General features: G+C 34.9%; 1 protein-coding gene across 6 annotated transcripts; it reads left to right on the plus strand.

The window, feature by feature from the left end:
* The first annotated feature begins 451 nt into the window (after positions 1–451).
* LOC128241921 (ankyrin-3-like) lies at positions 452–13,728 on the plus strand. 6 transcript variants are annotated; one of them, XM_052959086.1, is made up of 6 exons: positions 452–473; positions 2,641–2,730; positions 4,855–4,953; positions 5,436–5,534; positions 10,304–10,492; positions 11,979–13,728. In XM_052959086.1, exons 2-5 carry the CDS (start codon positions 2,686–2,688, stop codon positions 10,484–10,486), a joined length of 426 nt encoding a protein of 141 aa, XP_052815046.1. In that variant the 5' UTR covers positions 452–473; positions 2,641–2,685; the 3' UTR covers positions 10,487–10,492; positions 11,979–13,728. The 6 variants fall into 6 exon arrangements, with proteins under 6 accessions (XP_052815046.1, XP_052815013.1, XP_052815022.1 ...); XM_052959053.1 differs by lacking the exon at positions 452–473 and adding an exon at positions 477–610; XM_052959078.1 differs by lacking the exon at positions 452–473 and adding an exon at positions 514–638.
* Positions 13,729–16,649: the final 2,921 nt, after the last annotated feature.

Here is a 16,649-nt window from a genome sequence, read left to right on the forward strand (position 1 = left end):
ACTTGACTTGGAGTTGCATCTGACTTGTAGATGACCCCTTATGATTTAAGGGGTCATTGGGTCAAAGGTCAAGGTCACAGTGACCTTGAACGAAAAAAACTTGTCTGTGTGATAACTTGACAATGCCTGCACCCATGGCCCTCGAACTTGACATTTAGGTTTCTGGTGACCAGCTGATGACTCTGGATTTTGAGTTCATAGAGTCAAAGGTCATGGTCATAACACACTCTATCCTCACACTTTAATGGTCATAATCTGAAAACTGCCTTAATGGCAACAAATCAGCTGTCCATGCATATTTCATTCAATTGTCCATATAATCCTGACAACATGGCGCTCAGGGGGGGGGGGGGGGGGTGCATAATGTTTGACAAACATCTCTTGTTCAAAACTGCGTTCGATCGATTTGATCTTTGCCATAGCACGAGTCGAGCGACTTGTCCATGTCTATAAATATACACACATAGTGGCAGGTAAAGAAACTCGAAATACACTTCTAGTTTCGTTTTGGAAGTAAAATATACTTTTTGGGATACTTTGTCTTAGAGGCTGTAACGCAATTTCAAAAACACGATTTAGTGTCGAAATAGATATGAACGACAAAGATCAGGTAATGTCTAATCTGTAAGGACTTACAGGTAAGGAATTTCATACTGTTTGATTTCGCAATAATAAAATGCGTATAACATGACGTTTACTTTAGAATTGTGACCTCTCCGATGAACGAGAATGTGAATTAAGCTGAATTGTGTTTGAAAAATAATTGCAATATCATGAGTGGCGAAACGGGTATGAGGATCAGGTTATGTCAAATCTATGTACAGTGTGTGTTGGATACATGAACATTTAAACATTATTTAAAGTTAGAAATTCATGTAAGAACTTGTTTTTTGTTGTTGTTGTATTTTTAAATTCGGACCACATTCTGTTGTGTGGTATTGAATGATATATTTAAAATTCATTCCAAGAATAAGGATGGTAACCCATGATAGAAGTGATAACATTTACCGCTTTATTCTCGCCATACTTAATAGATTATCCGTTGGCGTATTTGCTTAATTCGTGGTTTATTTGTATTTAATGAAAGCCACGGTTCGTGAGTTCACTCCTCATTGTTACATTGTTGGTTTTAGTTTTTGCGACAACACACAGAATGGGCATTTATTCAATTGGAATAAGAGGCTGAGCTACATTATTATTCGTTCCAAGCGTCAAGTGAAATTCAATATTTGAAACATTTGCATTCAGTATGAATAACTGCAATGTGGAATAATAAAGTAGGAACAAGATTTGTGTCCCCTGGTCATACAGATTGACTGTCTTATGAGGGTTTATTTTTTTGTATTTTTCTTCTTTGTTGATTTGCAATTTTCGTTTGTGTTTTCTGTATAATCCTACAACGCCTATTGCCCAAATACAAGTTATTGGTCCGTGAATGCATAAATATACATAATTGCTATGATCAACTTTTTCGCCCACTCTGTAAAACCCTTGTCTTATAATGCACCAGGTCCAGGGGGATAGCCGAGGAAATAGGCCGTGTTTTTACCTTCCAGGTGGCCCCGCATGGCCAGGTAAATGCGGTGGTATTGTCTTCGCGACAATAGTGGGGGATAAGCCTTTCCTAGGGCTCCTGGGGTGCAGGTGCTTTTGGCAAGGAATTTTATCGGCAGTACGTCCCCGGGCTTGGCTGGACGGAAAGTAAAAGTCCCCGCTATTCTCCGGACCGGGGGGGGGGGGGCGTGGTAACAATTGACTGGTGCATAAGTCCAATTTGATTGTTTTCATGCATATGAAGCTTTAAAATGGGCAACCGCGAACACTCCCACCCCATCCCGCTCACCCGTAAAAAATGTCCAAATATACTTTTTTTTATTTCAACAAAGGAGAAATAAGTAATGAAATACGCCCAAAAAGCACCATTTCGGACTTAAAATTGTCTTAAGTGATATACGGCGCGCAAAAAACCATATTCGGGTGAGCGCGAATGGTGTCCTTTGCCCCATATATCCAATATCGGGTCAACGACTTACCGCGTAATTTATTTTTTTCGGACTTTCAAGTGTTTCCACGGTTTAAATGAGTTATTATTTATTCAAAGGTGTTTATGGAATTACAAACCCTATCCCTATGTCTGTTATGCCATGATTAAGCTAAGCTCACTATTTCGTTCTTCTATAAAAAAAATACTGTTTATTGAATTGATCTGTTATTAATCTAAATCAGGTTAAAGTAAAAACAATGTTGCTAAAACAAAATAAGCTATTTCTGTTAAGCTCAAAAAGTTTCGAGAAATTAGGGCCTAAGAACCTATTATTCTGCAAATTTTAATGTGCCACTCCTTATTGAAGTATTTATTTTATTAAATTTAGTAGAATTTTAAATATCTACATTGTACACGAAGCAACAATAAAGCCTGTGTTTGCATAGAACGGTTTAAGAACATGACTTCGGGAGGAATTCCATTTTTCGAACAATATCTTGCTGCATTGAAAATACCAGCCAAGACTATCATTTTTATGACCATAAAGACATGATAGATTGTGTTCGGAGAAATATATCATACCTTTTTTCTTGAATATGATGGTAGACAAGACAATCAAGAAGTAAAGTGTATCATATTTTAATAAATATTTTCAGAAGGAATTCCTGCGAGCGGCCCTGGATGGAAACCTGGATAAGGTTATGAAATTCCTTAACGGCAGCACCGACATCCACACCAGTAATTCAGTATGTAAAAACCCCTTGGTTAAGAATGACGAAGAGTGAAAGCTAATGCATCACCAGTAAGGCATTGCATCATAATGCATCATTCAATAATCAGTATGCTCATGCATCATCATCGGGTAATGCATCATCAGTAAGGCATTGCATCAGAATGCATCATTCAATAATCAGTATGCTCATGCATCGTCACAGGGTAATGCATCATCAGTAAGGCATTGCATCAGAATGCATAATTAAATAATCAGTAAAATCATCAGTGTAATGCATCATTATGGAAATCAGTTTGTAAATGAATCATCGGTATGGTAGCACCATCAGAAGGGTAATATCATCAGTAGGGTAATGCATCATCCGATTATTATTGTTATGAATTGTCAGAAGAGAAATGCATCATCAGTAGGGTAATGCATCACCAGTAGTGTATATCATCAGTACTTTTATGCAGTTAAAGTAGAAGTTTGCATCATCGGAAGGGAAATGCATCGTGAGTAGGGTAATGCATCATCAGTATGGGTATTCATCATCAGTAGGGTAATGCACCATCAGTAGGGTAATGCCTCATCAGTAGGGTAATGTACCATCAGTAGGGTAATGCACCATCAGTAGGGTGATGCATCGTCAGTAGGGTAATGCACCATCAGTAGGGTAATGTACCACCAGTAGGGTAATGCATCACCAATAGGGGAATGCACCATCGGTATGGTAATGTACCATAAGTAGGGTAATCTATCACCAGTAGGGTAATGCACCATCATTAGGGTAATGCATCATCAGTAGGGTAAACCCCATCAGTAGGGTAATGTACCATCAGTAGGGTAATGCACCATCAGTAGGGTAATACACCATAAGTAGGGTAATGCACTATCAGTAAGGTAATGCAAAATCAGTAGGGTAATCATAAGGGTAAAGCTATCAGTAAGGAATTGCACCATCAGTAAGGAAATGCATCATCAGTAGGGTATTACACCATCAGTTGGGTAATGCATCATCAGTAGGGCAATTCATCATAAGTAAGGTAATGTACCATCAATTGGGTAATGCATCATCACTAGGGTAATGTATAATCAGTAGGGTAATGCATCATCAGTAAGGAATGTATAATCAGTAGGGTAATTCATCATCAGTAGGGTAATACATCATCAGTAGGGTAATGCACCATCAGTAGGGTAATGCATCATCAGTTTGCGTATTCATCAACATTAGGGTAATGCACCACCAATATGCGTATGAATCATCAATAGGGTAATGCATCATTAGCAGCGTATTCATCATCAGTAGGGTAATGCACCATCATATATTTAAAAAAGTTGCGCGTTTTGAAGAAAAAAAGTACATACTAATAATAAAATATATGAGTATAATATGGAAATCATATCACATGTCAATAGTATCATATCGTTTGACCACAACGCTTGACCACAGTATCATATCGTTTGACCACAGTATAATTTCACATGTCAACAGTATAATGCCACATGTCAACAGTATCATGTCGCATGTCCACAGTATCATGTCGCATGTCCATAGTATCATTTCGTTTGACCACAGTATCATGCCACATGTCCACATTATCATGTCACATGTCCACAGTATCATGTCATGTCACATGTCCACAGTATCATGTCACATGTCCACGGTATCATGTCACATGTCAACAGTATCATGTTGCATGTCCACAGTATCATGTCGCATGTCCATAGTATCATATCATATGTCCAAAGTATCATGTCGCATGTCCATAGTATCATATCATATGTCCAAAGTATCATGTCGCATGTCCACAGTATCATGTCACATGTCCATAGGATAATGCCACATGTCCACAGTATCATGTCACATGTCCACAGTATCATTTCGCATGTCCACAGTATCATGTTACATGTCCACAGTATCATGTCACATGTTCACAGTATCATGTCACATGTCTACATGCCACATGTCTACATGCCGCATGTCTACATGCCACATGTCTACAGTTTTAAGTAGTACTAGTATGTTAACAATATCAACGTTACATGACCAAGGTACTATATCACTTGCATACAGTATCATGCCAAATGTCCACAGTATCATGTTGCATGTATACAGTATCATTTTGCATGTCCACAATATTTCTTACCTTTCCAGAATGGCTTAAATGCCTTACACATGACCTCGAAAGGGGGCCACCTCAACATTTTCACAGAGCTGCTAAAGAGAGGGGCCAACATCGAGGCTGCGACCAAGGTGCGTGTAACATTTTACAGCATTGTTCTTCACAGTCACTGCTCTATATTTGACTTAACTAAATGTCAATGAATATCATTGAGTTGTTGCCATACTAGCGATACCACTTACTGTTTAAGATGTTCAAATAAATATAATAACACACTCATGTTATCAGTGACAATATGCGTGCGAAAGTCAAAATGACTGTTGCTAATGAAACCACTGAAATTGTTGTAGTTTAAACCCAGGTTAAGTTTCATTTTTTACGAATACATCAACTCTTCCGAACTATTTTGATGATTATCATTTTTGTTCACATTTGGGCAAACGGTTTATGTCTTCGCATTAGGAATTGGGCCAAAGTTAGCTCCAAATTTGGCATAAAATCGCTGGCCCCTGAATTGAATAACTACCAATCAGCAGAAACAGCAGAAACTATTTTTACTCATTAATGATGTCTATGTTTTACAAATTAATCTTGTCCTATGACATTTATACAGAATGGAAACACGGCACTACACATTGCCTCGCTGGTAGGCCATGAGGATATCGTTAAGATGCTGGTTGAACATCAAGCCAATGTCAACGTTCAGTCTAAGGTAAAGGTCGTGTCCTTTGGAGGCCAAATACTTAAGTTTTTAATGACCTTGAATATTGTGATTAAACTTTGATTATAATCATTCATTTGAAGAATTAGGTTTCATATGAGGTTACTGTTCAAACTTCCAGTTCAGCAACAGCCCACGACCAATGTCCATGTTCAGTTAAAGGTCAAGACCTTGAAAAATAAATTACTTAAATTTCAATATTCGTACGTATCGTGATTGAAATAACTCTAAAAATTACATGAGGTTAGCAAGATGCTTGTTGAACCAAACATAATTAATTATACTTTATTAATATACCCCAGTTTAGGGTTGTTTATTGTAATGCCAAGGTATCAATCGGAACAAATTGATGGTGAGGGTTACTATGTTGAAAGAATACAGGGCCAAAGTCAGTGTTCAAGCTCAGTTTAAGATCAAAACTTAATTTTAAAAGGCCTATTGCTGAAATGTGTATTAATTATTATACCCCCGACAAACGAAGTTTGAAGGGGGTATATTGGAGTCACCCTGTGGTCGTTCGGTCGGTCGGTCAGTCCGTCCGTCGGTTTGTCCGTCGGTTTGTCGGTCTTTGTTACTTTTTTGTCTGGAGTATAACTTGAAAAGTACTGGATGGGATTCATTGGAACTTCATACAATGGTAAAGCACAATGAGAGGAAGTGCAGTGTTCAAGAACCATAACTCTACTTTAGCTAATTACTGAGTTATTGCCCTTTATTTGTTGTTTTTTTGCTGTCAAATATTTTTCCAGACATTAACTTGCAAACTACGAGATGGAATTTTTTAAAACTTAATACAATGGTAAAGCACAATGGGAGGAAGTGCAGTGCACAAGAACCATAACTCTATTTCAGCTAATTACAGATAACTACCCTTTGTTACTTTTTTCTTGTCCGGAGCATAACTTGAAAACTATTGGATGGAATTTAATAAAACTTCATACAGTGATATATCATAATGAGAGGGAGTGCAGTGTTTAGGAACCGCAATTCTATTTTAGCTAATTACAGAGTTACTGCTTTTTGTTACTTTTTCTTTTCCGGAGCATTACTTGAAAACTTTTGGATGAAATTTAATGAAACTTCATACATTGATAGATCAAAATGAGAGGGAGTGCAGTGTACAGGAACCGCAATTCTATTTCAGCTAATTACAGAGTTACTGCCCTTTGTTACTTTTTCTTTCCCGGAGCATAACTTGAAAACTTTTTGATGAAATTTAATAAACTTCATACATTGATAGATCAAAATGAGAGGGAATGCAGTGTACAGGAACCGCAATTCTATTTCAGCTAATTACAGAGTTACTGCCCTTTGTTACTTTTTCTTTCCCGGAGCATAACTTGAAAACTTTTTGATGAAATTTAATAAACTTCATACATTGATAGATCAAAATGAGAGGGAGTGCAGTGTACACGAACTGCAATTCTATTTCAGCCTATTACAGAGTTACTGCCCTTTGTTACTTTTTCTTGTCCCGAGAATTACTTGAAAACTATTGGATTGAATTTGATAAAACTTCATACAGTGATAGACCATAATGAGAGGGAGTGCAGTGTACAAGAACCGCAATCCTATTTCAGCTAATAACAGAGTTACTGCCCTTTGTTACATTTTCTTGTCCGGAGCATAACTTGAAAATTATTGGATGGAATTTAATAAAACTTCATACAGTGATAGATCATAATGAGAGGAAGTGCAGTATATAGGAACCGCAATTCTATTTCAGCCAATTACAGAGTTACTGCCCTTTGTTACTTTTTTTCGTGTCCAGAGCATAGCTTGAAAACTACCGGATAGAATGTAATCAAACTTTATATAATGGTACAGCATAATGAGAAGGAGTTCAGTGTTGAATGAATCATTACACTATTTCAGCAAATTACAGAATTATTGCCTTTTTCTGTGTGTTTTTTTGGCAAACTTTTGTCCTGACAGTAACTTGAAAACTACTAGATGGAATTTCATAAATCCTCATACAATGATAAATCATAATGAGAGGCGGCGTTCGGGGGTATTAATCACCTTCAGTGATAGCTCTAGTTAAAGGTATATTCTACAGACAATATTACTTACGACACGTTTTAGCCAACAACTACGAACTATTCCACACGATATGTTATAGCACGTGAACGTTTAGCACATATATGTTGAAACATACTGGGTGAATTAGGAATATGCTTCGCTGATGTTAGCACATGCGCTAAGTGCAGCCCTATTCCATATGCTCCATGCATACGACCTCAGGGTCAGATAAATGTGGCATTAAAGGTTATCCTACTAAATTTTTATTACGCCTTGGTTTATCACCAAATATTACAATCTTTGTTTTATAAACATTAATATCAAGCTTCCATTTATCACAGTAATCAACCAAAATGTTTAATAATGAGATTAGTTCATTTTCAGATTTTGCAAACAATACTGTATCATCTGTGTACAATAATACTACTAATTTTAAGTAAATATCAACACTAAAATCGTCGATGTCAATACAGCTGTTGCCATTGCTTAACATATAATGATACAAAACATTTAAAAACAGAGAAAACGATACCGGAGATAATTTTCCGCCTTGTCTAACACCGTTACAACAATGATAATATTTTGTGGCGTTTTTTTCAGTAGTTAATCATGATTGAATATATCCAAACACATTTTTATGACATTAAACAATTTCCAATTGATATGATAGTTTTACGAGTTTTGACCAGAGGCCGGCTCGCCATTTAGGATCGAACGCCTTTCTAAAGTCAATATATGCCCATAATAGTTGTGTCTCAAAATATTGGTCTAACAAACAAATGCACTTAAATACAGTAAATAAATTCGAGTCCAATTTTGATGATCTACAGAAAATAATTTTCTTTGAAAGTTATCACCACTATTATGATGGTTTTTTCTCATACAGTCAAACCATTTCTAAATGTATCTCAGTGTTTAAAATGTTGGTCAGATATGCTGGGTTTTAAGAAAGATTTAACAAATGGTATTTGGGGGAAAAATATACAATTTCACTTCTTGGAATAACCTGATGGTATAGCACTTATTATTTACATGATATAAAAATCAAAATAACATATCAGATACCTACGGTGGCAAAGTACTGCCGCATGATAGCGTTCGCGAATTATTTCGTGTTCATCACTTAATGTTTCCGATAATTTTCTAGCTATCTTGTTTATATTCGTAAAACATTTTTGGTAAGATATATTTCAAAAGACTATAATAGGCCTGAAAGTGCCCGGAATTGCCACCTGTTACATTTTCATGCTGTACAACACTAACAGATTATCTACTTATGATTTACGAATTTTACTTACAACTTGTAAACTTGAAATGATTCGTGTTTCAAGTTACCAATAAATGCATTCCAGATTCAAGCACTAACATACTTTAGATTCAATCTTATACTGTTGCATTTCACTAATTTCCGATTGGTTATGCTGCATTCCACTGATTTCAAACTAATTACGATGCATTTCACTAATTTCAGACTGGTTATGCTGCATTTTACTAATTTTGGACTAACGAAGCAGCATAAATTTGCTTTGTTTCACGCTGCTTTTTTGTAAAGTTCTGATTTGAGACTGGTTTTATATGTGTTAATATATGTTTTTAACTGTGATACAAATATTTAATCAGTGTGGTTTCACGCCACTGTATATGGCTGCCCAGGAAGGACATGCGGAGGTGGTGGAGATGGCCGAGTGGCTAGCGCATCAAACTCTTGATGAAAATGTCCCTTTTACTATCCTCATTAATAAAGCTTCGTGGATGATAATCCAGTTATTTTAACTAGCTTTTAATATCTTGTATATAGCCGTTTTAAAAAATTGCATATCAATTTTATGTCCGGTGCTATTAGATCTCTTCAGGCGAAACTATATGTTACCTTTAACAGTTAAGTTTTGCCCCATTTGGGTTTGATATTGCACATAACTTTGCAGTTATATATGGATGTGCTCGTCAATGTCGTAGGGCAAAGTAAGGGTTTATAATCAGCGTCGGTGTCTCATGAGCGTTCGTGTTTAACCAGTTAAAAGCATGCCTCTTATTAAATACGTGTGCTCCGCTTAGCCATTAATGAATTTGAAGTTAATTGCGCATTGTTAGTAGTGAAAGTTCTCAGTTTTCTGTTCTTTTGTAAAAACTATATGTAAATCTTGCCATTTGATATGGTTTCCTGTTTATTTGTTGTATTTTCTTCGTCAATATCAACTTCCAATTTTTGTATCCTCAACTGACATTGAAATTGTGCATTTGTGACGAACTACTACAAGGTATGGTCACCTCATTTTGTTTGGGTATAAGATTTAAAAGATTCAACTTTGGAATGGTAGTATGTGTAAAAAGAAAGATTTTGCCCCCAAAAGTCGGATTCTCAATTTAGCGTGTCTGCTAGACTTTAAAATGATGTCAAAAGATAGTACAGACTATTACAGATGTAAAAGGGTCTTTAAATGTATTTAAAGTTGTCAAATAATGTAATTGTGGGCCAAACGATGACTTCCAGGCTTTTTAGCACTGAAGTACCAAGAAAAAAACCCAATAACACAAATTTCTATAAGTTATTATTTTAGGTTTCAAATATTTTGTTTAATCTTATATTCACATGCTTAAAGATTGACAAACCAAACTTTAAAAAAAATCATTTTAATAAAAATTGCAGACTTTCTTTAACACATGTCAATAAGCACAGGTAAAATGACCACTTTAGCTGCATAAGTTAATTAACTTTTATTACTTCCTGTGAAATTCAGGATGGATTTACTCCTCTTCAAGTAGCTGTTCAACAGGGACAAGAGCGTGTAGTAACATTGTTACGTGAACACGATACAAAGTCAAAAGACCATCTGCTCGCGCTTCACATTGCCGCGAAAAAAGGTGACACAAATGCAGCGGCTCTTCTGCTCCAGAACGATCAGAACAATGTCGATCTTTGAAGCAAGGTATGCAAAAAATCGTATTTATATTACTAAGGCTAATGAGAGAAAAATGTTCCAAATAAGGTATGAGTACAACATGTTCTCACTGAGGTATTAGGAAAAACTTGATCACAGTGAGGTATGTGAAAAACATGTTCACACTGAGCAATGCGAAACATATGTTCACACTAAGGTATGAGTAAAAAATGTTCACATTGAGGTATAAGAATCATGTATATTCACACTGAAGTATGAGGAAATATGTGCACACAGAGGTATGAGAAAACATGTTCACACTGAGGTATGAGAAAAACATGTTCACACCGAGGTATGAGAAACATATATTAACTTTGAGGTATGAGAAAAACATGTACACACAGAGGTATGAGCTTTTTCCCTTTGTTCATTTTTTTTTTCTTAAATATGGGCAAACCAAACTGAGTTATATACCTTTTGCGTTGAAACAATTGCATAAGAAATAAAATGCAATTCGTATGTGGTAATATAGCTGCTTTCAAGAAACGGTGTTCTGATTGAATAACTTCAATTGTAAAGTAAGATTGAAATAGGGTAAACTGTTTCAGATTTATAATAATATGCATAGAGATAAAAATTTTATATCCAAACTATTGATCAATACTTCAGTTTATCAAGTCAAGTCAAGTCTTTATTACATTTTATTTTATCTCCCAGGCAACTTTATAAGGCAACATGTGTAATGTATACACACACTAAAATTCAATTAACGTAATATTGATATGTAGTGTGTTTAAATAACAACTAAACAACTCAGTTTAAGGTAAAATCCAAACGTTCACAAGTTAGTGTTCATACTGGTACTACAGCATCTTTTTATTTGTATCTGAAGTGGGGAAAGCAGTTTCAAATTACTTTTCTCAAACACTGTGGAAAATAGATTACATTCGATTGTAACAGCATTGTTCAGGACCATGGTCAAGAGTTTCTCGCATACTATTTGTGCTCTCAGGTCAAAGGTCAAGGTCACACTTAAAGGTCATGATCAACAATGTAGAGTCATAGCAATACTTAATGTCTCTGCCATAAAATATTTAAATATTAATGAAATTCACAGATGTTTCGAGCATATTGGAGAAGTATGTCGCGCATAACATTTGTGCTAACAAAGCAATGTCACATTTGGAGGTCAATTTTGCAAAAAGTGAAATTCTTAGTTTTACTTCTTATCTCAGACATGTCGTTTGACCTGTTAATGGGAATATGCAGTGATTCTTGACAGATTTGTAGAGCAAAATTTAAAGCCATTTGTTTAGATAAACAACTCTTAATTCAACATATAATAAATTATGTTATACGCGTATCGCTATGCGCACAACAAGGCAAAATTGGGGGCAATTGTCACGTTTCTTTGAGAGCCAGCTTTTAGTTGAAATAAAAAGAAATCCTCTCCAATACGCTTGAAAAAAACAAACTTTTCTGGGCTTGTACTTTTGCAGTTTACTCATCACTTTTAAAATTCTTATTTTTTCAGGAAGGACCTTGCGGCAGCCAGTAGTAACAGCATTGAGATTTTACAATAGCCCTGGGAAGTAGCATATGGAAAACAACTGCCCGAGGAGCTGAGTTAGCATTGATTAAAGCTGCTACAAATAGTCATGTAGATTGAGTCGAACTCTTACTGAAATATCAGGTGAATATTGAAGGAATAAATGACATACAGCTTTATTCACTGAAGCAAAATGATTTTCTGGAAATTGCGAGACTCTTCTTGACATTGAAGGAGCTCTGCAAAGATGTGTTGAGACAATTATTAGCCTCATGTTCGAATGTGAATTCTGTCGATCTACACGATTTGGCTTTCTTTCACCATAGTTATAATAATAATAATTATTATTTCCGGAAGATGTGAATTGAGGGCGCCATGAGGCCAATCTTAATGTAGATACAAAAACGTTCTGGATGTCAGATCTTTAACATCAGCAGTGGCATATGGCAAAGAGGGTAATGTCAATGAATTGATGAACGATGGAACAGATATCGTGCTATCTTGCGAAGCCGAAAGAACTCCTTGTCATTATGAGCTCCGACTGGTTCTCACGTAAAGATAAAGCTCTTAGGAGCAGGTGCTGACCCGAACAGCAGGAACTCGCATGCTAATCAACCTCTAGTAATTGCAATTTCGCGTAACAACTACGAATAAATCAAGTGTATGATTCACGCTGGCTGTGATTTTTATATAGACTGAAAAGACTGGACTTCTTGCGTTCATGATGTTCATGACAGAAAAAAGCGTGGGCATGTTGCGATTTTTTTAATGATTGTTTTGTTTAAACTGCATTTAAAATGAATTGCAATCACCAATTTACATGTACGTATGTCCATATGCAGGTATTAACTGGTATTGCTTAGCCATTGTCGGTGTTGTCAGCACAGAAGTACTTAAATATTACTAACTATTAATAAACTTGTTAACTTGTCCACTATGATGAGTTTGACTAGCAAATCCTAAAACTCAGATTAAAATAGTAGTCGACTTGGGCCAAAAATCAACTGAGATAAATGAACAAGCATTAAGTTTGTGTTGCTCATAATTGATATAAAATATACTTGCAAATTACAAAATATATTTTAGGATTTTTATATAACAATAATAATATGAAAAAGTATAAGGTAAGCATGCCGCTTAATAATGATTTCTCAGCAATATTTGCCATTGAAATCACAAACGAGTTTGTATGACGCATTTGCTCTTTTAACTCAACATTAAAATGATATGTATGTATTGTGTTGATAATTTATGTAGTGTATTGTATTTTTTGGCTTTTAACTAATGCTAAATTTTATATTGATTTATTATGTAGTTTTTATTACATACATGATTATGCATTTTATATTTTGTTTAATATTCTTTGGGTCAATACTGCTTATGCCCAAATATTTGTTCAATATCACCTACACACTATAATTGATGTGAATGCTGTTGATCTATGAGATATGACTTTCATTCAAAGATGTTGGTGGTGTCACGGTTTTAATCTCCCAAAGAACAGCCTTGTCAATAGCAGCTCGGCCTTGTTCAGAAGAAACTATTAAAACACCTCTAGCAGCAGGTGCTGCAGGTGCTGTCTCAAACAGCGGGGCCGCTCATGCACTAGGTGGAAATGTTGCGAAAGCTGTCCTTTTTCGTGTATATCAATCAAATGATGTATCAACTGAACAGCTTAAACACCAAAATGCAGCGTTTCCGGAATTTATCGAATAATTAAACCATCTAGTTAGCTCCTCCGTCTCTTTGAAATGCTTCAACAATGATAATAAGAAATAATATGGCAAAGTCAAATACTACAGCAAAGGAACTCTTGAGTAAGAGGACAAACCAGTCTCAATGATTATTTGTTATATTTAGATATTACCAAAGTATTGGAGCGAAGATAAAGATACGTCTTGAGTAAACAGCAGAATTTGAGGATTGAGTTGTGTAGAATTAAATGTAAAAGTCATTTCTATCACTAATATATTGCCCATTTTATTTAAACTGTCGCAGCCTGTAATAACACATTATTTAGGTTATAAATATTATATTGTTATCTGATTGGAATACTGAATTAAGATACAGTAGTTGTCTTATGATTTGACCATTTGTTTAATAATTTAATTGATTTTATTTACGAACAGTTCTTTCTTAATTTCAAATATGGGCCATTTGCTCTTAATTGAATATGTATTTACAAGCGAAAGTATTAATAAGTATACACCAGAGAAAAAAATCAAAGCTGGTGTACTTAGAAAAGTATATTAAAGATACAGATACAGTTGTTAACATTGTAATTTAGATACACCTATTTATAAATACGCTCCGCCATATACACATGTAAATATAAGCCAGTCTATTATGTTAATTTGATCAAGGGTTATAGAGGCCTCTTTCAAATATGAAGTGTGTTGTTTATTACGGTTGAATCAACTTTCTTCTTCTATCAGTTGTTTTAAATATGCATATGCATTATTAAAATTTCTAAGACAAACTGAGAAATATTCACATACTTTCCGTTTCATTCGACATTACAGAACAGAACAGAACATTTATTTCCAAAAGGTCATAGACCCATCTGGCAAAACATGTACAAATACATTGGCGACAAAGGCAGTCATAACACAATAAACACAATTTATGAAAAAGAATTATATGAATTAATTATGATAATAAATTCATAATTATGCAGATATAAAAGAGGCGCACTTATAGTTAATATTTACCTTTGTCTTCATAATTCAGTTACTGTGTACTTCTTAACAAATATGACAATTACAACAAACCTTTACACATTACATGGAATATAACGTAGGGTTTCCTAATTCAAATGCTTTAAAAATATACACACATTTTTCAAAATAGCTTCATTTTCGATATAAAAAAGTTCCATTAATTTATGCATACTGGGACGTTGTCTATACTACCTAGGTAGATATCTCACTTTGAGTTTAGTATATGTAACGTGCACTCTAAAACAAAATGATACTCGTCTTCTAATAAATTACAAAAGGTACATATACGTTCGTTTAATGATTTTGATTGCGGTCTATTCCATCTACCTGTTTCAATATTTAATCTGTGTGAGGATAGCCGCATTTTAGACATAGATTTACGGAACTTTGTAACATTTAATATTTTGAGGTATGGCTGAAGTCTAAAACTTGATATATTAATATAAAATCTAGCTCTACTCGGTGCATTAAGTCTACCATGCCAATCCTGGATGAAATTATCTTTCAGCCGCTGTTTCACTAATGATAAAAATAATTCAACATTACCTATTTCTTGATAAAACCATGCATAAACCTAAACTACGAAGAAGGTCTTTAGTAAGTGAACACCAATTCGGCTTGTTAACCTTTCGTTCCATGTCATTTTTAAGCATCACATAAACATTTTATATGTACTTGTTATCATCTGTATATAAAAGTTTTACCCAGTTTTTAAGAACATTCATATATCTAATTGTTTTAAAACTCAACCTTTCTAATTCTCCGTAAATAAAGTCATTCTGTGTTGTCTTTTTGACCCCGAGTAGACGTTTGCATAATTTAAAATTGGGTCAATAAGTTTGTCGAATTGATCAAGTCTATGCTTTACTAATAGAAAAGTGAACTTATACAGATATTTATTCCATTGAAAAATGGCTTTAAGCGCTTTGCCTACTTATGTAGTTTGGGCATCCGAAAAGGATCCTCCTTTATTTAACACCACACAAAGATATGAAAACCCATTGGCGATTCCTTATTGTAATAAAACTTTAAATCATTTCTCAATCTCCCTGCCTTACTAAATATCATAATTTTGTTTTAACGGTATTTACAACTAATTCCCATTTATTGCAATATTCAAGCAGAACATCTAAACTTAACTGAAGCTCATTTTCTGAGTTCATTTCATTTTCATTTATTTCAATATATATCCTCCGCGTGGGAGATTAGAACACAATGTAATATATATAAGCATGTTTAAATATGTCAGTAGAAAAAGTTAATTCATGCAAGAAGTAGCATGAGAGTAATACATACATGTATACAATGGGTTCAAGTCAAACACAATATTTATGACAAACTAACAGCAATTGTATGATCATACAATATAGACATAATCATCTTACGCAATATATGCACAAATGCCACTGTTTCAGTATTATTTAAACACTATCGAAAGTATTGTATACATTGAACGCATCTTGTACATAACGAAAACTGAGCTTGCATAACAGCAATTGATTATAGTTTTCATTTTGTATGTACTTGCTCCCTAAAACAAAATCTCTAAAAATTGTCGAATCTTTTTTAGCTAAGTCGGATCAGACATGTTGACCAAATACCATGTTTATATCACAATAAAAACTATCGCGTACAGCTGCAGTACACGGACAAGCAAACACGATATGCTCGGTTTTGTTAAAGAACACGCGTTTGCAAATTAAGCAGACGGATTGCAGTAAAGAGGGTTTGTCTAGCCACAAGTTAGCAATAAAATGCGCAACTTTTAAGTCCGAGCGATTATTTGCGGACTGCCACACAACACATTGCTCAATTTGTTTATGGAGATTTTTGAATAGTAAAAAATCCCTGTCGCTAATAAGACTTTCGCGCCATAAAGTAAGTTCTGTCTGTTTCACGGTTTTATGAATAGAGCTTTTCCAGCTCGACTTCGAAC

Source organism: Mya arenaria, chromosome 2, assembly GCF_026914265.1.
Source record: "Mya arenaria isolate MELC-2E11 chromosome 2, ASM2691426v1".
NCBI lineage: Eukaryota > Metazoa > Mollusca > Bivalvia > Myida > Myidae > Mya > Mya arenaria.